Source organism: Haliotis cracherodii, unplaced genomic scaffold (genome assembly GCF_022045235.1).
Source record: "Haliotis cracherodii isolate W230 unplaced genomic scaffold, xgHalCrac1.p SCAF_4, whole genome shotgun sequence".
In the NCBI taxonomy this organism is placed as follows: Eukaryota; Metazoa; Mollusca; class Gastropoda; order Lepetellida; family Haliotidae; genus Haliotis; species Haliotis cracherodii.
In genome coordinates, this window is record NW_027266297.1 from 1,807,911 (window position 1) to 1,831,495 (window position 23,585).

Below are 23,585 nucleotides of genomic sequence, written 5' to 3' on the forward strand. Positions count from 1 at the left end.
GCAGATTTCTTTCTCAGTTAGCACCTACATTATATGTGACATTCTTTGATAAAACAATGAATGTAGTGATGCTTGCTAGGGTGATGCTATTTGAGACCTTGTCGGTGAGAACAACAACAACATTTTCTTGTAGGGCTGCTTTACTTTGGATGACAGCTGGCTGGATCAGAATGGTTTATCCAATTCCGTTTCCTCTTGTTCAGTTTGTACATTCTACCAATGACATCATCACGCACTTAACCTACTCTGAAAGACATTCAACATGTTCCTCTTCTCTTTTTGCACATTTGTTTTGCATATGCTTCGACAACATCCATAATGAGTTTAATGTTGGTATTAGACTGTTCATAATATTTTGTCCATATTTGAATAATTGACAAAGGTTGTTATTGTCTACAGATAAGTGAACTGTGACGTACAGGGTGGTACCAGTATTACAAGAGTTTGCTACTCACGTGGCTATATCCCCCGCCCCTGTTGCAGAATTTATGACATAATTAAATCTAAACAAACCCTAACCTTTTTTAACCGAGGCAGAACTTTTCATGGAAATTTTAGAAAAAAGATGAGTTCCACCTTGTATGATAAAATTTTTGAACGGTTTATGAGTTATTCTCCGGAAACGAACCCAACCCTCACAGAATCTAAGTCCATCTTGTTGCCATGGAAACGTAAAAAATAAAAATTTCTAAAATGTCTCAATAGCAAAAGGTTCCAATTCAGCATGTACCTGACAGACCTGCAAAGTTTGATGAAAAAATATTGAACGGTTTATGAGTTATGCTCCGGAAACGAACCCTACCCTCACAGAACCTAAGTCCACCTTGTTGCCATGGAAACGTAATACATGAAAATTTCTAAAATTTCTCAATAGCAAAAGGCACCAGTTCAGCATGTACCTGACAGACCTGCAAAGTTTGATGAAAAGTATACAGTTTATGAGTTATGCTCCGGAAAACGAAACATGGCGGACAGACGGAAGGACGGACGGACGGAGCCCGTTTCTACATCCCCCGCCATCTTCTTTGGGCGGGGGATAATAAGTCTTTGCAGCCACAACTAGTGGAATTTACATCATGGGCTTCCAAGTCCATGTTCTGCAACACGTAACTGAATAAAATGGATGAAATGGTGTTCGTACAGGAAAATGATTGCACATGGTTAAATGGAATACGAAATATCGTGCGACATTTTTGGAAACTGATTTCTGAGAATACTTCGTAGATTTAAGGCAATGTCTAGAACTATACTTTCTCGTCAATACCGTAGGCTCTTACTATGTGTACACCCATTCATCAGCACAAGTTGTTGGAGTTATCAATATCTTTCTTTGACAAAGAGGATAGTTCTATTCTATTCTTAACCAATGGTTCCTGAAAGAGTGACAACAAATCTTCAAAGTGAATATTATCATTTGTCCTTAGTCCGTTGTAACCATGTCTGCCTTCAACGTCCTTGGGATGCTGGAAACAGACACAACATATGACAACATGACTCATATGCGTTTTTACAAAGTATCAGGAGAGGCTCATAACGTCAACAAATAGATTTAGGCCTTTATTAACTTCTATAGGTGCCAGGGAGAATGTCGCCCTGAACAAACCAGCATGGATGAGTACAACACGCCGATCTTCACAGCCTGCCAGTAAAGCTGTAGATGGAGTGATTTCTGCAACAGAGGAGAAGTACTCAGCCCACACCAAGGAGCATGAACCTAAGGCCTGGTGGAAGGTAGACTTACAGATAGATGTGCAGTCAGCACTGATTAAAATCTACTTCAGAAGAGATTGTAAGTATGACAAGTCTTTGTCATAAATACTTATTAATTGAAAGACATGTCATTACTTCGTTCATTTGTTTAAAATTTAAAATACGTGACATGTATAATTTGCAATATTAACATCGCTTTTTTTTCAAAAACACCGTATAACATGCATGTATTAATCCCTGTCTCTGGATAATTTAATGATTGTTTGAACAATATTTTCATCTTAATTCCTTTGCATACAATTGTAATGTCTTTTTCACATAATGGTCACCTTAATTAATACAGTAATCTCAATGTACCAACGATACACTTTTTAAATGAACAACATTTTATACGACTCCGATTTTCAATTTCTCAATTTCTTAATTATAACCACATTTAAACACCTGAAGTACCTTCTGTACAATATTTTCCTGCATAACATAATTGTTGGAAGAGTTATTTCTTTGTTGGATATTTAACTTCACTCACAGCAATATTCCAACTATATGAGGATGACCTGTAAATAATTAATCAGGACTGGTATTATGGGTTGCATACCATTCATCAGTATCCAATTGCTCACAATCAACAAATTAACATGATTCATTAGGTCCCTGTTTACGTTCAGGTTGCTTGGGAACTATTCAGCCTGAAACCAGTACGAGGTTATTTTACCGGACGATCATAAACACGACCGTTAAGTTTGATATGAAGACTAAATATAAATATTTGACACAGGAATATGCACATATTTTAAAAACATTTTTAGAAATTCTGAGTAGGAATTTAATTTGGTATACAATTAACATGGCATAAATGTTAAGATTATGACAATTCAAGACTTTATAGTTAAGAACACAATGGGAAGTCAGAGTGGAAAGCTTTTCTTGGTTAACAATTAACAAGATGACAAAACAGTTAACATTGTGACAATGTCAGACTTTATTGTTAACAACGCATTTATTTCAGTTACCGCTCGACGGAACGGACTTCAACTCTACACCTCGGAAATGAATTCATCTGATCCAAAAGGGGGAGAGCTTTGCCACTCAGTTACTGCACCTTGTGACTGCACAGGCATCCCTCATGTCCTTAATGTGACCTGTCGTGGAACCTGGCGTTTCCTGACTGTCTACACCGAGACGAGTTATGCTGGACAAGGTGCTGTGTTAGACTTTGTTGAAGTACAGGTGTTGAGTAAGTATTGTTCTGACACAATCATTGCAGATAGAAGTAAACGGTACGATTTGTTCAATTTCTTTAATATTTCTGAAACAGTTTGTACAAATCACTGTTAACAATATCTGTGTCGTCCTTTTATCAATCGAAATTGATCGAAATATGAACTATATCGTTCAGAGGCGATTTTAACAGAAGACCATTTTATTGCAAAACTGACCTATTCAAATAGTACAATTGTAATTACATTCAAGTATCAATAGTGTATTCGAGCAACACGTTACAATGTCATTCTTTATTGATCATGCAGCCTTTAATTGTGTTATGTTATTTTATAATGCGAATTGATGTAGAAACTGAAACAGAATATAACCTACAACTAGTTAAAGAAGGAGTGGATGAAATAAGACTGGAAACGAGAATATTCCATTTAGGAATATAGAAAATTACTAAATACATTGAAATCTACAATGTCACTAAAACCCTCATTCCTGCGCATGTTTCTGTGATTTGTTCTTTTCCTGTTTCTGTTTGTATTCATTTGTAGACATTTGTATTTGTCTCAATCCCACAGCATGTCCCACTGGTGATTATGGCCCCGACTGTATCAGGAACTGCAGCTCCCGACATTGCAAGACGCCATCCCCTACATGCGGCTCAATCAGTGGAGACTGTCCAGCTGATGGCTGTCAGGATGGATGGACGGGGACGGACTGCACTACCGGTAACAACTTTAGTCCAATTGTTTTGAATTTGCCAATCCGAGCAGAAATTCCTACTCATTTGCAGAAAGAAACGGACAGGCAAGAAGGGGGAAAACAATATGTTGCCATCTGCTTCTCACGTAATAATTGACCCTTTACACATTTTTCACCGAAAATAAATCTCAATGCAAAATTCGACTTTCCGTCTCGAGGTGTACATTCAAGTCGTAAAATCCCGTCCACCTCGCTTGTGAGTGAGTTTATTTAGTCACATCGTCAGTATCTCAGCCATATCGTGACTACCTCGCTTGTGACAGATTGAATGAATGAACTCAAATGCGGTTTTAATAATGAAAAGAACATGCTAATTTACGTCATCCAGCTTTCACTCACTCCTACAGGTGCCAGTGTGAATGTCGCCCTGAATAAACCAGCATGGATGAGTACAACACTCCAATCTTCACAGCCTGCCAGTAATGCTGTAGATGGAGTGACTACTGCAACACACTACAAGTACTCAGCCCGTACCAAGTATCATCAACATCACGCTTGGTGGAAGGTGGACCTACAGACACAAGTACAGTCAGCACTGGTTAAAATCTACTTCAGAATAGATTGTATGTATGACACACCCATGTGATGGGAATAAAACCTATTAAGTATAAACATGCTCTTGCTCTTTTCAGTTTAAAAGTAAACACATTGTTTAAGAAAAGGCATTTGTTATGTGACAGTGTATTGTTTTTGTTGAGATTGGGTAGTCGCTCGTTGTGTTGTGTTTGGGCCCATATCAGAAGCTTACCCACTGTCACTGCTGGATGAATATATATAGAATACTAAACGAGCTCCCGTGTAATACCAATTTTATGAAACGATTGAATACTTCTGGTATCTGACGAGCAAAAGCGAGTCAGATACCACAACTATTCACGAGTTTCATAAAATTGGTTTTACACGGGAGCGAGTTTAGTATTTTATTTATTACTGGCCATTTATAACGTTTTTATATACTGTTGAATGTGAATAGGCTGACACCTACACGACCCACGGCATAATCCAACTGTGTTTAACACAGCAATACTTCAAATACGTCAAAAGTTGAAACGTATTAATTTAATACCATGCAACGGTCCACCTTTAGAATTCGGGTGTCCGTTCCACAAAATTATCGTAGCGTTAAGGTTATCGCAACTCATATACTTTAATTTAGACCAACGACTGTCGTTGCGCTACCGTACGATCGCCTTGTGGAACGGGGCCTTGCACCTCAATTTTACAATCACGTCACAATACCCGATGACGTAATTTGTGGAATTTTATTGCAAGAACCTTCGGCGAAACAATGCCATGTAACGTCAACCTAGCAACAAGGTTGCTGGGGTCATCGAGTGTACATAAGCTCCTCTCAGTGATCTATCATCTCCACACGCTACGTCGTTGAATAAGCCAAGGGATGTTGAGAGCTTTCAATGTTTGTTAGAGAAACGTGTTCCGAGAGTACATAAGAACGCGTTTTGGTATTACACAATTTGTAATACAGCTGTATGTTTATTAAACGGGTGATCTCTTCACGGGCAAGTAATAAATGTTATTAGTGTCTATTTGATACTGACCACTGCCATTAAATTATTTATTGCCGTTGAATATTGTTGCGACTCTATTGTTTACTGCCATTGTAATTGCTGTGCATTTGTTTGTTTTGATTTGTAAACTTTGTGAATTGTGTAATACATTTGATGATTGTATGCCACTGGTTGATTGTTGGTTTCACACTAACTTATGTTAAGTACAGATTTCTGGATTAACGTAATTATAGTTTCAGTTTGGGAATCGACACGTAACACATGCACATATGAATATACACTCTGGTGTTGGATAAGCTAATGATTGTTTTAAATATTTGCTCTCATATAATGATAACCTCATACTATTAGATTAAAAAAAGGTGGATGTGGGCAATCTCTTTATACAAAGGATAATTTTTACAAATCAATGACCATCTTTGTAACTCGATCTTTCCATTTGTCTTTATCATTGTAAACCATTTTCAACTTCTGTGCATTGTGTCCATGAATAATTGTGGGAAGAGTTGTTTTCTTATTGGTGCTTAACGTCGCTCTCAGCAATATTCCTATATCATGATGACCTGTATAATGACCTAGTGATTGATAGTATGAGCAACACATCCACGTAATTGGTGTACATTTTTTCACAATCAGCCGGTCAACACAATTTAAAAAGTCGCCTTGTACAAGTATTATTGTTTTTTGGGTTGTTGTTTTTACGGACAGTCACGACTGCTCAATATCATTTGAGCTGTTTCTTTACACAACATATCCACATGGTACAAATTAATTAGGAAGACAACATACGAATAAACGGTAAAATAATATTCACACTTTAACTAAAACGTTATTGGGAATTCAGAGCGGAAAATCTTTTAAAAACATTTTTGGAAATTCTAAGTAGGAATTTTCTTTGGTATACATTTAACATGGCATAAATGTTAAGATTATGACAATTCCAGACTTTATAGTTAAGAACACAATGGGAAGTCAGAGTGGAAAGTTTTTCTTGGTTAACAATTAACAAGATGACAAAACAGTTAACATTGTGACAATGTCATACTTTGTTGTTAACAACGCATTTATTTCAGTTACCGCTCAACGGAACGGACTTCAACTCTACACCTCGGAAATGAATTCATCTGATCCAAAAGGGGGAGAGCTATGTCACACAGTCACTGTGCCCTGTGACGGCACAGGCATCCCTGATGTACTGAATGTGATCTGTCACGGGACCTGGCACTACCTGACTGTCTACACTGAGACACGTAATTATGGATTGAGTCCTATGATAGACTTTGCTGAGGTACAAGTGTGGAGTGAGTACTCTTCATTGACGCAAATGGTTGGGTTTATTCCATTTTTTAAATGTTTCTGAAACTTCATGTAGAAATGACTGTTAACAGTGAATGAGTGGGTGAGTTGGGTTTAACGCCCCTTTAAACAGAATTTCAGTTATATCACGGCATATCAGCTTAATGTGGGAGCAAAGGCCAAAAAGATGCAGGTCTTTGGTGAACCCGACGAGCACGGATATGGTGCTGACAAACCTAGATACATAATCGGGGCGAACCGGGATTAGAACCCACAATCATATGTTTCTGGTGTGCCCAAGGGACGCAACTCTGCACAGCGAATCTCGGCGCCTTGGACGACTGGGCCACACGGACCCTCTGACTGTTAACAAATATCCATCGAAATTTATGAAGTTTTTTATCCATACTATTTTGTACGATAGGTTATGAACGCTAAGAACATTTTATCAAAAAGCAAAACTGACCTCATCAAACAGTACAATTTTGACAACATTCAGGTTTCAATGATGTATTTGAGGAAAACATTGGATCCGGTGATCTTCGATGCGAATACCAGATTCGTCCCAATACTGAGTGCTTGCTGTCAGCACCGTATAATGCTCACGGGCTTCAACAAAGTGATAAAACAAACGGTGACCGTGATATAAATGAAATACAAGGGATACCAGAGATCACCCTGACATACTTGAAACGACAAATGTTATTCAGAACCGACTGTCAAATGTATGGTGTAAGATCCCGTTGATAATGAAGTCTGGTTGTTTCAATCATTGTATGGAAATGACGCAATTTGGGCTGTGTTCATAATGGTTTTAAAGATTACAATAGCATTTGGATTTAATTGAAGTTATAAATCCTAGAAACTTTTACATAGCTATCCCTCGTGATAAATTGAGAGCAACATTTAATTTTCAATCAACAGGGTTTTGGTGTGCATGAAAATAGTTGGGAACTTGTATTTATTCCAATTTTAATGGATGTGGTCAATTTGATAAAACTGAAAGTAACTCAACTCAGAAGTATTCAGAGTTGCAGGAATTCCTGATTGATAGAACATTTAGACAACTCCTCTCCTTGCTGATGTGTGACTATGTTATCAGCTACATACATGTCAATGCCAGAGAAAGATCAGTCTGCATCATCCGACACATTGAAAAGAAAGTTAGTTTCAGGAAAACAGATGACATCATAGGTCATTTCTTACAACAATGTCAAGATAGTCACCACCTTATCTATCCACCAATGTTTGAAGTGAAGAACTAGAGTGAGTGAGTGAGTTGGGTTTAAGGCCGCTTTTAAAAGAATTCAATTTATATCACGGCGTGTCAGCTTAATGCAGGAGGAAAGCCCGAAGTGATGCAGGTTTTAGACGTTAACCTGACAACCTAGAAATATAATTGGGGCGAACCGGGATTCGAACCCAAAATCATAGGTATCAGGCGTGCCCAAGGGACACAACTCTGCACAGCGAGTGGCGGCGGCCTAGACGACTGGGCCAACCGTGCCTCTGAACCAGCCGAGATACTATAATAGGCATCTTGATCAATGCATAGAAATTTAAGCTAGCAACCTCTGTATCAAGCCGTATCACAAGAGGGATGATTTCGATTCTCCCAGTTTGTTTACCCTCCGTGCTTGACAACATACTGACCCATACTGTGACGTTCACATGGAGTTGTCACACCTCCTTACTCATTCATCTTTACTTTAATGGTGACTAGGTTGACAGCATTGCATAGTATCATGGTTCAACGATACTGAACACAGGCTTTTTCTGGTCCAGACTACATTGTTTACAGGTGGCTGTCGGATGGTATGAATAATGCTGTTTGCGATGGACGAAAAAACCTCCCCCCCAAAAACGCTTACTTTTTTAATAAAAATGTGTCGGGGGCTGCCATGAGAGCAGGGCATGCTTACTCTTTTCGCAAACACTCGGAATTAACACCCATTTTCATTGTCCCTTCATATTACTTTCATCACTATTTTGTCTTTTACACCAAACGGATTCTGTATGGGAAGATAATCGAGACTAATTATTCTCAGGCGTTGACGTTTTGAATTTACCTTTTCAAACGATTGTCATTGATGTTTGTGTCAATGTTTCTCATAGTGCACATATTAATCACATACATACAATTCAGTTTGCAGCTCTGAAAAGTATGGTTATAACTGTGCCAGAAACTACAGCTCCCAGCATTGTAAAAAGTCTTTCCCTACACATGACCGAGTCAGTGGTGAGTGCAGTGATGGTTGTCAGGATGGTTGGATGGGTTCGGACTGCACTGAAGGTAATTTTACAATCTCAAGTGTATGCCACCTCTGTTTGACAATGATGTTGATGACCATTTTGCATTTCTTTGCTGAAGGAAAGCTTAGATTTTCATAATAATTATGAAAGCCTTCGTTTTTCTGTATGCATGTTATGTATATTCATCTAAATGATGGCAGCATACATTTAAAGCAATGCCATTATTTGATTTCTCAAAATACTTTTTAGCATCATCATTCAGATCCTTCTGATACAAATAGCGATCAAATGAAATAGTAATGTCTCAAATGCTGAGAGAGAAGCGCCGAGCAGCTCAAAACAGATAGGTTGATTATTTGATAAAAGGCTGGGGCAATAGCTATCGTAAAAATAAACAATCTTAAGTTTGCAGTTGCACAATACATACTCTTGACGTTTTTTTTTATTATTCACCAGAGTCCACAAAGGGAAATACTATAATTTGTCACATTAAAATTTCAGAAAAAAAACAACAATTTCATTTTCCTATACGAATTCCATTTCATCCAGGTTGTTCAATTATACGAACGTATTGCAAAACGTGGACTCGGCAGCTCATAATGTAAATTCCACTACTTGTGGCTGCCTACGAATCATCACAATGCTACCAACCAGTAGGTAATATAATCACTGGTGACTTCTCTATTGTTTAAATATGGATCAAAATATCCTGAGTAGCTTAGTATATTGATGTGGGTCACAACTTTAAAATCATTATGGCTGCTGTCGAAACATATGCCAAAAATTGGCCAAAAGAGGTGAAAAATCTGGAATGTCTTTCAAAGTGGGTTAACTCTGCGCGTAGAATGCACAAACGTGAAATAGAGAAAACAGAATTGGAACAAACCCGCTCTGTTCCTGCCAAAGTCTGGCTGCCCAACATAAAAACTTTGTAGTTTTCCCACTGCCATGGCCTCAAGTTTAATAATCATATGTTATCATTACTACAATACATATTTGATTAAAGAACTTAAGTGACATCTCAGATAATGCTGCATTTAAGGTCAGTTTGTTAACTGCGGAAAAAAGAGACAAAACCATTTCCATATCCAATAGAAATCAGGCATTGTTGAATTACGACTATACCATGAACATATGTTTATTAATCACTATCAAATAGTATTGATACCAGGCGATCGCGAAAAGGTGAGCGCATCCTGCCCCACCGGTGGCACCCGTCACAAACACATGCAAACGCAATTCAATTGTTCACCTGAAAAAAAACATGGGAATACAACGTGCAAGTCAAAATAGGGAATTGCATCGGACATCATTTTTGTCACTGATGCGTAAAATTTGGAAATGTCCTCCCCATGTCTACCACAAAACTTTACTTTACTGAGGCCTTGAATGTTGTTACATTGATCAAACAACTCCTGAGCAAGAGTTCTATGACTCTCTTTTGATTCTTGGTGGAATGAGCATGCTAAACCTGCCATAACCATGTATCACTTCTATAACTTGACGCTAAGACCTGAAGACATGTCCAGCAATATTTTATACTGGCTTCCAAAGCTCAGAAAAAATATGTACAATGAGAGATATATTGCTTGGTCCAGCAAATAAGCTACCTAATTCCTGTTTCAAAGATTAAACATAATCCTTGATACTGTCAAGGAAGGACTTTCTTTATGTTCGTTGGAAGTATTTGAGACAGGGGGAACTAATTCCATACCATGTGAATTATGAAGAACTCAAAGCATTTGTTTACAGTTTTGCAATCACAGAAAGAACTAAGTTCAATGCTCTCAAAATATATGATTTTTAAAACGTTTTAGACCACTATTCCATGCCACATAGCAAACTTCATTCCTTGATCGATAGGGCATTTGTTACTAAACGTGGTTACGTATCCATCTTCAGAGGTTCAGCTCAATTTGTCAGAAATGAAAGCAAATGCCATCTCAAGCTGCTAAGAAAACAATATGTGACAGTATGGACTTGTTCATTGATAAAATGTGAGGGTGAGACATTAAGCCAAGAAGTAAGCATCCCCATTCTTGCTGATCTGTTTGTTATTCTCAAGATTCACACGAATGACTTGCTGCTCGAAGTGGCAAAGTCAAAACAAGGTAATTTGGCCATATCGACGATATTTCTAGATAGTAAATCCTTACCTGAATCCATGTTACTCCTAACAGCCTTATCCTTAGAAGCTGGAACACAAGGCAGATCACCTCTTGTCACACCCTGTCACCTCTCATATACATTTCACATTCAAGTACTGCCATCTATCTAGGGATGCTAGATGGCAGATCGCACCGGCCCTCCAGTGTATTTTGGCTGTGATGTAATATAGGTAGGGTATTCAACAGATTTTTCAAACAGTAGTTACCATTTTGTATAATTCTAAGTATACTACCTGTTGAAAATCTAAATACATGTTTAATGTGATTGACAGGCAAAACGGAAATAGTGGCAATGATGTAATATAGGTAGTATTCTTAGAATAATACACAATGATAACTTATGTTTGATTCCCCTCACTCACCGAAAGGTGTCATAAATATTCATAGTCAGTATATAGACACGAATTAGACGTGTTTCTGAATCAGTGTGTGACTCTGGAAAATACGGCCCTGACTGTGGCAGAAACTGCAACTCTCGCCATTGTAAGACATCTTCCTCTACTTGTGACCGAGCCAGCGGAGAGTGTCCAGCAGGTGGATGCCAGGATGGTTGGATGGGAACAGACTGTTCTGAAGGTAATATAATATACATATTTTCTAGATAGTAAATCCTTACCTGAATCCATGTTACTCCTAACAGCCTTATCCTTAGAAGCTGGAATACAAGGCAGATCACCTCTTTTCACACCCTGTCACCTCCCATATACATTTCACATTCAAGTATTGCCATCTATTTAGGGATGGTAGATGCCAGATCGCACCGGCCCTCCAGTGTATTTTGGCTGTGATGTAATATAGGTAGGGTATTCAAAGGATTTTTCAAACAATTGTTACCATTTTGTATAATTCTAAGAATACTACCTGTTGAAAATCGAAATATATGTATAATGTGATTGGCAGACAAAACGGGAATAGTGGTAATGATGTAATAGCGGTAGTATTCTTAGAATAAAACACAATGATAACTCATGTTTGATTTCTCTCACTCACCGAAAGGTGTCATAATATATTCATAGTCAGTAGACATACACGAATTTGACGTGTTTCTGAATCAGTGTGTGACTCTGGAAAATACGGCCCTGATTGTGGCAGAAACTGCAACTCTCGCCATTGTAAGACATCTTCCTCTACTTGTGACCGAGCCAGCGGAGAGTGTCCAGCAGGTAGATGCCAGGATGGTTGGATGGGAACAGACTGCTCCGAAGGTAACATTGTATACATATTTTCTAGATCCTTACCTGAATCCAAGTTACTCCTTACAACCTTATCCTTAGAAGCTGGAATACAAGGCAGATCACCTCTTGTCACACCCTGTCACCTCCCGTATACATTTCACATTCAAGTACTGCCATCTATCTAGGGATGCTAGATGCCAGCTCGCACCTGCCCTCTGGTGTATTTTGGCTATGATGTAATATAGGTAGGATATTTAAAGGAATTTTCAAACAATGGTTATCATTGTGTATAATTTCGTAAAACGCTACTTCCGACCGTGTCAGCGGAGAGTGTCCAGCGGGTGGATGTCATTATGGTCGGATGGGAACCAACTGCTCTGAATTGTAACGTATACACATTTTCTAAGGTTGTGAGGGTGTCAAATGGTGTTCTCTTGCTGATCCAGTTACAGTGGTGGAAGGAAGTATGTTTTTTGTCTAAGAAATAAACAACCTTCGCTATTTGATCGTTCATTTTCTATTTTCTCGTAATTTGTATTACATCTATATGGATGGGATTTCATAATGTTTCCATTTATGCAATGTACGCTACATATATTTCAACGTTACTCTGAAAATGCAAACCTTGCTAATGTCTGAATGCATTTATTTGATCTAGGCTGCCTGGATGGTCAATTTGGGGAAGGGTGTATGTTTGGATGTGCTGACCGGCATTGCAAGGGTACAAGCTCTTGTCCTGCTGATGGTGTCTGTAGTGGAGGGTGCCAGGAGGGATGGACACTAGACAACTGTACACAAGGTATGTTTGTGTGTTGTTTATGGACAGATCCTACATAACGTTTTTCCATCTGTACAACATAATTCGATTTCATGCGAAATTTACTACATCTCAACCTCTTGTCTTTTAGTACAATATATACTCTTTAAAGAAGTAGGGGATCATTAAATATAAATGTCAATGCCAAGTATTTGAGCGAAGACAAGTGGTGCAATAACACTCTATGCAATAACGTTTATGTATATAAAAACTTAACCCCCAAAACGTCCGTTTGCACGTGCCTCACGAAGTGACGCAACACATGTGCGTAGATAGTCATTCCTGATTTTGACACTTTCAAGAATGGTCGATTAATCTCTGTGATTCCGCATATCAGTCACAGAAACTGACAAGAGTCAGCGTGTAGAGGGCAGTACCTTCAATGTTTTAGTCTGTGATTCACAGACATTTGAACCAACAAACTCAAATGTTGACGATCGAACCCGTTCAGAACGTCCCAGGTCAACGACAAGAGTACTGAATCGATTGATCCAATACAAGGCTCAAAGAAATCAAATCAAGCAAAACAGCGAATCCAATTTCTGCAAACGTCATCAGGCTACTGGAGTACTAGTTATAGGGCAGCCGATTGCAACGTGTCTACATGCAGCTCATCTCCACCGACACGTGTTGTGAAGGCCAATTGCAAAGCGTGATATTGCCAAGAGACCTTAATGCTGTGATCACGTCAAAACTTGGGTAATCATCGGTGGTCATGTGTCATAATTTCAGATTCCCGTTTTGTCTACACTTCCTTGATAGTCGTGGTCGTGTCTGGAGAGGTCGAAATGACCTTCAAGTCAATGTCAACCTGAGACTTCCTGAGAGATTTGACTGTGGATTGGTTATTGTGATTGTTTGCATTACTGTGACTAAGCGTACCATTACATATTGTGAAAGGAATGATCACTGGACAGTACTAACACCCTTTGGTGTTCACTTTGCAAGGCGTGTGGTCAACGTTTTGTCTTTCAGGACGACATGTACAACGCCCGTGCTCGTTGTGCATGAGCCGTCAATGCTTACCTCGATCATTCCAACATCCATAGAATACAATGTTAAACAATAAGCCCAGACCTGGGACATGATAGGAAGACATGTGAGTCAATATCATAGGCCGCCGACAACGTCGGCTGAACTTTGCCAGGTGCTGCAAATCGCCATTGGGAGACCCATAAGCTGATCCCAAAAAGTGGCACCATTAAGTCACTGGATTTCACTGGCGGTCATCAAGATCAATGGCGGTCATAACAACTCCTGTCATACTTTGCTACCGGTCCTAATGTGTTCCCAATTCGTTCCCTATTATCATACATGTACAACTATTACTATTTTGGAAATTTAAAGTTATTTTCGAGCATCCCATTTTTCTTTTGAAGAGTATATAGAACACAAGAAAACTTAACTTTTATTTTACTATTTTACACGTGTCTGTTTTTTAACAGAATTACAGGTAGATTCTACCCTCACGCGAACTTCTGCTGGCATAATTGGTCTAGCTGCGGGGATTGTCCTCACTCTGATCTTGGCCGGTGGACTCTATGTGTGTCTTGTAAGGCGAGGCAGGTAAGTCAACCCTACACACGCAACCATTTGCCTATACGGATTGTCCTTTGCAAAAGCCACTGTCGTGACTGAATTACGTTTTACATTATACGTCACAGGTTGTTGTGGAGAAACTCATCTCGGGAGGAAGGTGTGAATGTCGTGATGGGATCAGTTCACAGGAACAGTGCACATGAAGTGGACACAGCTGTGTCGGAGCAAGGTGATCCCAACATCTCCAACAGCGACTATGCTGCTCTGGATGTGGAGACAGAAGCTGAGAATGACTATGCCGCCCTCGATGAACGGACTGTGACGTCGCAAGTTTACGAAAATGTATATAAAATATATAGAACAGAACATAAGTCACCATGCTGAAAGTAGATCTGTAACAGCAAACTATACTTGAGATCGATTCTTTTAATCGTCTCATAAAATGTCAAATGTTTTTCTCACTATAATTATTTTTACTTGCGTGCCGCATGTTCAAAGATGGGAGGTAGATGGAAAAGCATGTGTACTATCATTATCCGTTTAATGATCCGTTTGTCTGGTATGACCACCATTATGAAGATGGAATATTGCTGAGTGTTGCATTGAACATCTAACAAACATCACGAGCAAGTATTCAAATTTTCAAACTTTATACGCTCTAGTTCACACTTACATTCACTAATATAGCCAAATGCACATTTACATCAGATACATGTACTAATGTACAGATGAACTAAAACGATTCATTTATATGAGACCGAGAGGAAATATATGGCACGAAGTATATACTTTGATTTCATGTGGATATCCACGCCGATTGAGTGTCATCACATCGTATATTGGCTATTTGATTAACTGTATCTTTCTCAGACAACGTAACCACATGACCCTGAAGAAACTTCACGCCCGCTGATAAAATAACATCGACCATTATATAAGTCGTTTTGCCAGTTGTCAAGATTCCTGTGTATATATGTGCTTCTTTACAACACAAACTCACTCAATTACCCATCATATATCTCTTGTCATAATTACTTATTTCACCTCTGCATGACATAAATGTTAGTAGGCCTTTGTATTCACGGCTTATCGCCCATATTAATAGTAAAGCTTGTTCATTGTGTTAAATGTGCGCTAATTATTTTCATGTATTTTGTAGCATCACATGTTTATCAAAATGTCCACAATACCCAAGAACAACCTTTATATAGAACCTTATATTTTCTGAAAAAGAAAATGTTTATAATTGTATCTAGAGGACCAAACCCATTCCACTGCAGTGTGAGGAAGAATGAGCACGACGCTACCCCATCAAACGAAACAATGAAGTTCCAACGTTGTGCAGATTATCCCATTATAAACGAGGAGCTGCATGCAAAGATTATGATTACATAAGCCAAACTTATTAACTTTTCATAAGGATAATTCCAGATTGGGGGAAATATCTGACAATGTCTCTCATTTGGCGCAAGCAGCCAGCAGCCACACACTACTGTATTTAGTACGGTTATAAAAAACTCTCAAAACAAATGTTTTTAATGTCTATATATTTTTTCATGGAAAACTGTTGTAATCTGTCGTAAATAAAACGCCTACAAAACAAGATAGCTCATTTCCTTTTTTGGCATGCATTGACGCTCGCCCACCACACAAACAAATCTTCCACATCCGGGAATAATTGGGATAGATCCCGCTTGCATGTTCGTGGATGTCGTGCTTGTCACGAGGAGCGACTACAGAGCTCAGATGGCCAGGCTCGGTGACTTGGCAGATTGTGTGCCCCAATGAGGCAACGTTGTTCATACTTTTTATTATGCCTTTCCAGGTTGCCGTGATATAGTTAGGATACTAATTACTGTGGCTTTACATTGTCATGTATACACATAACCTAGTCAATCATACCTTACCAAGGACCTAGTTATTCAAACCGAGGACCTAGTCAATCATTCCATCCCCACTACCGAGTCATTCGTATCTCGAGAGCAAGTCACTCATACCCCAGGGCCTATTACTTCATAGCCAGGACCCACTCATTCCTAGCCCGGCAAAACCCGGAACTTTGTTATTCATAATCACGGGACCCAGTCAAACATACCCCTAGGGACGATTCAACCATTATTCCACTGACATATATGTCAATATGAATAATCCTCCATAAACATCTACACATGTCCTACGTTTGTGCGGATCTGTTTGTTCCTCAAATGTGAATCTTTTTAGCTATTTACTTAAAACTAATAAGAAACATCCTTGGTCTCCTATTACAATTAAGATCTAGGATACCTAGCGATTTGACCGTGCTTAATTGAATTTGGAACTTTCAAATTCCAAGTTTAGCGCGGTTAAATCTACCTAAACTAGCTCCACTTTGAAGACAAAGTACAATTGTCTGTTTGTAATAGGACATAATTTAACGTGTCAGGGAAGACACTGAATGAAACAAAGTATCTGATGCACCACTTGTAAATGTATCAAGGGTTCTGTGTATTGTTTTGTGTGTCCATACTTTCATAGCTCATGTCCTAAACATCCATTTGATAACCACATATACACAACCATACTACTGACTCACAAAAATGCATGGGCACATTGAAGTAGCAATATTAATTAAGATTCACATTTAAAATAAATATTTCAATAACTTATCACAATAGTTTTGGCTATCATGTCATGCTGTATGATTAATGCATTTTGAGTATGTGCATTTAAGGCATCATGAATACATTCGCGCATATAGCAATGCAACAAACATTCTCCATTTAATTGTTTTTCAACGTGTTTGAATAAGTATAATTGTCCTCAACATAAGACTAAGAAAGTAACATAAAGACTTTATAAACACATGTCAATTATGTCAGGAAAAAACAAAGCGAATTAATCGAATGTGCGAGGGAGGAGAGATATAACAGATGAGCGTCATTCATGGCATCAACTATCATTGATCATTGATTTATTGATTCATTAAATTGTAAATGGTGTAAGGATGCAATAAACCTGGCCATTGAAATTTGAAGGAAATGTTAATTTAAAACAGATTTTATTATGAACTTGATTTGGAATACAGCTTGGGTTATGCAACTTATTTACATATATATATATATATATATATATATATATATATATATATATATATATATACAAAAATGAGGTAAATGTTCACTCGGTGTACATGTAATATATGATAAAATAATAAAGTCCACGTTAGTCCATCATCTTCTTTATATCAGTTTCATACATAGTACTTTCGCTGTCTCATGACAGCTCTTCAGTGTAACTCACATATACATATAATGACGTCATACTTATGATGACGTCATAAATTACAACTGTGACGTCACACTGTATTTACACACTCCAGCGACGACACCAAGTAATTTAACAATTGTAGGGAGACATTTGAATTAAATATACAGTATTTGTAAAGTAACAGTGCAACATTTACGATTGAAATGACAAATCTATTAATACATTCTAGAGTTCAACTTTGGTTTCATATGTCAGTTACACTGAAGAGCTGTCATGAGACAGCGAAAGTACTATGTATGAAACTGATATAAAGAAGATGATAGACTAACGTGGACTTTATTATTTTATTATATATATATATATATATATATATATATTCAAAACAAACTCAAGGAAATGGGTGGAACTGGATGAGTTGGTAGTCAAACATATTTAAACAAACGTGAAAAAAACAGATAACAATAAATCAAAACATCGTAAAATAGCATAAACCTATTCAGAAGGATCACGTGTGCAGCTTCAAAGCGTCACTGGTCATGCTGTTTAGTTGTTTGTTGTCTAACACCGCACTCAACAGTATTCCAGCAAAATATGGCGGCGGTCTGAAAATAAATAAGTCTGGATCTGAAAATCCAGTGACTGACGTCATGAGCATCGATCCACGCAGTTGCGATACGATGACAAGCATCAACCAAGTCATGTGGATGTGTACAGATACAGCTGAGCTGGTACTAAACGTGACAGGATACGTAATTCATAGAACAGACAGAAGACCCTTTTCCCCGATTTGATTGTAGTCATTCCCCTCTCCCTCTCTGGTGACGTAATTAAACTCAACACAGTCATGATCATTCACGCCAGGCGTGGCCGCGTAAGCTGGAATCTCTCCGGTGTAGCTTCAGCCAGTGTCTGTCGCTCTCCTCTCTGTATGGCCTGCGCCACTTTTTCATTCTAATATGGAGTATGGTATAATAGGGGTCTGTGTTAACGCTACAACGTTAGGCAACAATGTCAATATACAACATATTTACAACATTGCAAACGTTATGAAAAGTTAACTTTCGGACTTTAGCGGACATATCATCAACCAAGCTATCAGAAACAGTATCACAGCCAATACGACTGCTCCGCTTATGACGCCACTTGTAACAGGAGACGGGATAACATGCACATTCACATTAGTCTGGTAGTTGTGAATAATATCGTCCGCATATGACAATGTAAACAATATAAAGTAAAGAACATAAAACCGTTGTTTGTCGAAAGACTTGCATAATATCCAACAACCTTACTACGTGCTAATAAGACACTAAATGGCACATTTGTTCATATTCTGAAAATGCATGTAAGGAGAGAAGGCCAAGACGAGATTCCAACCTCTGGCATCCATATCACATCGCTCCACATGAAACCAAACAGCATTTTGGGTCACTGGACATTTCAACTTCTTTAGAAATTCGATAAAAAGGATTATACTTTCGGCAAGGACTTGAGACTTCAGCAGTGTGGAATAATCCAAAGCTAATCAGGGTAACTGAGATGAGGTCACCACAATTGATTCCAGGCTCCTTTATCCTTCATCAAACAATTTACATGAGTAAATGCTATTAATTGTAAATTTAAACAAATTATTAAAAGAGGCACGTATATTACTGTCACACTCACGTACGTGACACGTGTCTCCCCTTCAGCCGTCCTGACAACATGTCCCGTCCGTCCCGCTGCATACGCCACCTATACATCCTTCTCTGCAGGCTTTCCTGCACCCCGGGCCGTACGCTCCAGCCTGAAGACATGCAAATTAACATGTCGACCTTCTCTTAATTTGTGACGATAGCCATAGCTTTGTATTGAGTAGATATGCAAAATTAATTTAATTACGCATCTTCACAATGAAATGCACATTTATGCTCGTGTTCGCATGTTCAGACTGTGAAAGAGTTGTGTAACCTGAATGTCCTTTTCCCGACTGTGAAGCCAAGGGTTTTCATGACAAAATATAAGACCCGTGAAGATCCGAGGTAGGATGGGTCTTCAGCAACCTATGCTTGCCGTAAAAGGCGACTTTGCTTGTCGTAAGAGTCGACTAACGGGATCGGGTTGTCAGGCTCGCTGACTTGGCTGATGCATGTCATGATATTAATCACTGCATTGTCTGATCTAGACTCGATTTTTTTACAGACCACCGTCAAATAGCTCGAATATTGCTGAGCGCGGCAACAAACACACAAACCAACCCTGACAAAGTATATTCTCAAATTCATGATTTGACGGTCAGAGACGTTGCAATTATGTCACACTGGGATCAGAAACTTTTCAAGTGTTATCATAGTAAGTCATTTGAAGGTGCATGTTTATGCACGGCGTACACTTTGGATATTTGCGTGTTTGTTGTGATGCTCACAAACGTGTTCTTTTGTAATGTGAACAGTACAGCAGAATGGTTGTTTAGCTATCATGTGCCAAAAAAACACACACTTTCGTTTAACCGTAAATAACACTTACGCAAAGCAATGGCTTGCTAAAAAAACAACTTCTACGCGCCTTGGTTATGTTGCTCACAGGAACGCGCAAAATGAAGTTGCCAGACAGTTTAATATTCATTGGAACACAACATTCTCTCTTTTGAGACGTTATCTACAGTAGGTCAATACTTATGATATGCCATGGGCCACGTGTGACGTCACGCCAACATGATTCGGTTGGTGCATCTACGGAAATGACACCAAAGTCCACATTAACAGCTCGGACGATTCCTGGGTTGAGACCAATTATAGTGGCAGAACCGTACGCACTCGGTTGCGGGAACACAACATCCGTCCAGCGAGACTCCCGATGTTGCTCTCATGTCACCGTCAGGCACTCCTGGGGTGATCTAGACCGCATCTGAGGTTCAGAAGTCAGGTCTTGGGGTGTATACTGTTCACAGATGAGTCATGATTTCATTTGGGCAGACCTGGTTGTCTTGCAAGGGTCGGCAGGCGGAGAACGTTTTAGCGACATTGAAGGCACGATATTGTTATCGTTGACAAGTTCGTTTTACTATTATGATAGATCCTTATATATACAGTTGTCAAGCAAAGGTGAACACATTACATACTTCTAAATATGTAATTAATAAGGAGCATAGGGTATTCATGAAGGGGATTAACAACGGCAACAAAGGATAATGGTTGATTGATGGCAGATGGGGTGATATATCCTTCATCTCTGTTGATTGAGGGCTTGTCAACAGTGTGAGATCGCTGTTTATCGAGGTAAATTATATTTAGTCCAGTATTTTATTGCTCTTGTCATGTAGATATATTATAAAGGGAGTCTGCCATACTTTCTAAAATCCAGGTTCATATTCTTATGGAGTCTGAGCATCCTCTTGCAGAATAAAGTCTGTATAGTTTCTATAAACTTCTTTTTATATTAAGTACTTTGCAATCGCAAGGGATTCATATTATCAAAGCATAAGTCTGAAAGATCTATTTTTCCGTGTCAGTGGGCATCTTATTGTCATAGCGACTGATTTGGGACAACCGTTGTCTGAAGAACACTTGATCCCAAAGGATAATTACCCTGTAGCCATGACATGCATATGTCTCCATAACTTAATTGCAATTAATCATAAGACGCTAATTCCCGTTGTTATTCCACACCAACGTTTCATTGCATATTGAATGTCAGCCAACCTGGGCTACCATATCACTTGTATGCCTGAGCTGGAAGGTCCGCTCATCGCCATGTTTGTGTTGTCAGAGCAAGTATTCCGCTCATTGTGTATTTGTTGTTTATTGTTTACATGTTGTGCATAAAATGTTTCGGGACAGTGATGTCGATTTTGTCCTTGATTACCCCAAGAGCCAATTCCCCGTCAACATGTGCGTTGACATTGTCATCAGCTATTTGAAAGAAAGTGGTCTGTATAGTTAATTTTGAATATGTATCTGAATAATTAAAAGCTTGGTTTTAAATTTGGCGTGATGTTATTATCAACTGACTTTATTGAAGGCTCTGTCCAGGCGGTTAAAATTCTGTAAAATGTTTGCCCCCCTGTGTGACACGTAATCCTATCATAATTGATGTAACTATCATCATCCAGTGTTTTTAAGCTGAGTATTTTTTTATATTGGCTAGCACTTTGCCCAACCAAAAGGTTTAATGCGTTAAAGTGTCAGTGACAAATTTCCCGGAACAAAATGATCACAACAAGGACATGCAAACCATTAGTCGGGAAACACGTACGATTCGGAAAAACGCACCCATTGCATAAACGAAAGGGCCATGGAGCTGCACGTATTGCACGTGCAGCAGCACTATGAACGGTATTACAGTTCAGGGTTTTGGATTGCCTGGCATCTGCATCAATCGAACAGCGACAGATCAACAACATGCCAAGATGAACAGAAGTGCAAAGAAACAGCGTTATGGGCCGCTTGCTTGTAGGGGAATCCCGATCAGCTGCAGCCGGGATTTTTTCAATGTAGCGCCCAGCACCATCACAAGGCTATGGGATCGGTTACAATAGTATGGATCAACATATGAGGGACGACCAAGAGTTATCACCTCCGCCAAAGATCGCTACATCCAACTTCGCCACCGACGTCAGCCACAACCCCATACGTTGCAGCGGTTGGCTTTTGCATTGCAGGCCGAGAGGGCTACTCTTCCCTAGGATGTGATACGCACACTCGTCTCTTCCATGGGCAGGAGATGTCAGGCCGCTATCGATTCCAACGGGGGACTAACGCGTTATTGATGGTAGCTGACCTTCACCTTGGATTTTTCCTATGTACCAATAACTGAAATGACTGCAATCACCAAGTGTTCTCTCCACAACATTTTGGCTCGATACCTTGTACGGTTCCTCCTATAAATGTATTTTCCTACCTCACAAAAATCTGGCTTTGTGTTTCTTTGTTTGAAGAGCATATTTGGTGCAGAAGTTAATAACTTCTAAATGTGTCTCTTTATATGTACATTTCTCATTGTTCCTTAAAGAACCCCTTTTGTACAGACAATTATTTTGGTCTTATTTAAATTCACTTGCATTCCTATAGTATCACAAAATGTTTATGTCACATGTGTTTTCTTTTGTAGCTTTAAAGTAGTATGAGCCATGGAAGATACATCATCAACAACATAGCAAAGTGAAAATATTTTGAAAGTCAGTTGTTATGAAGTTGCTTCACTACTATTCTTCTCCAGATGAAATTTATTCAGAAAGATGATAATTAATATGGGGCTTAAAACACATCCGTGACATGTTCCTACGTCTCAAATAAAGTAATCAGATGCATTGGTTGGGGTTGTTACACACGCTGATACATGTAGATTAGAGTACGTAGATACAAGTGATTTAATAATGTTGCCTTTCATACGTATTGCTCTCACACTCAATAATAGAACTTCAAAACTGACTCTAAGAAATGAAAGGTCAACGAAGAAGCTGTAAAATCAACTCTTAGTTTTGGAGAGATAGGTTTGTGCAATTGCCAGTAGTATAAATGTGACAAAAGCTGAGTATCCAGGTCTTAACCCAGCTTGAGCTTCGCGTATAATAATAGTTTCGTCACAACAGGACCGCTATCCCATATCCAAAATATAGTGAAAAGCATATATAATTCATCAATATTTTTCTGTCAAAGCCAGTCAGAGTTGTGTTGTGATGACATTTAGAATGCCTCAACATATTCAAAAAAAAATCTCGCTTGTACTATTTTACTTTGTTTTTATCTTGCTATGTTGCTGTCTTATTGAAACAGGTGTTCTTAAAAGGTACATCGTGATTAAACCCCCTTGGTCCTGTGACCTCGCAAAGTAGCATTTTCCCTACTTGACAAATCGTCAAGCTCTTGATCCCACCATGGTGGCAGTTGATGTTGTA

At 38.8% G+C, this 23,585-nt stretch overlaps 1 protein-coding gene across 1 annotated transcript; it reads left to right on the plus strand.

The window, feature by feature from the left end:
• The first annotated feature begins 1,611 nt into the window (after window positions 1–1,611).
• LOC139478360 (multiple epidermal growth factor-like domains protein 11) lies at window positions 1,612–14,848 on the plus strand. The gene is made up of 11 exons (XM_071260795.1): window positions 1,612–1,789; window positions 2,720–2,947; window positions 3,504–3,653; window positions 4,035–4,250; window positions 6,290–6,517; window positions 8,659–8,805; window positions 11,360–11,509; window positions 11,989–12,138; window positions 12,767–12,907; window positions 14,371–14,491; window positions 14,590–14,848. The coding sequence occupies exons 1-11, from the start codon at window positions 1,612–1,614 to the stop codon at window positions 14,846–14,848; spliced, it is 1,968 nt and encodes a 655-aa protein (XP_071116896.1).
• Window positions 14,849–23,585: the final 8,737 nt, after the last annotated feature.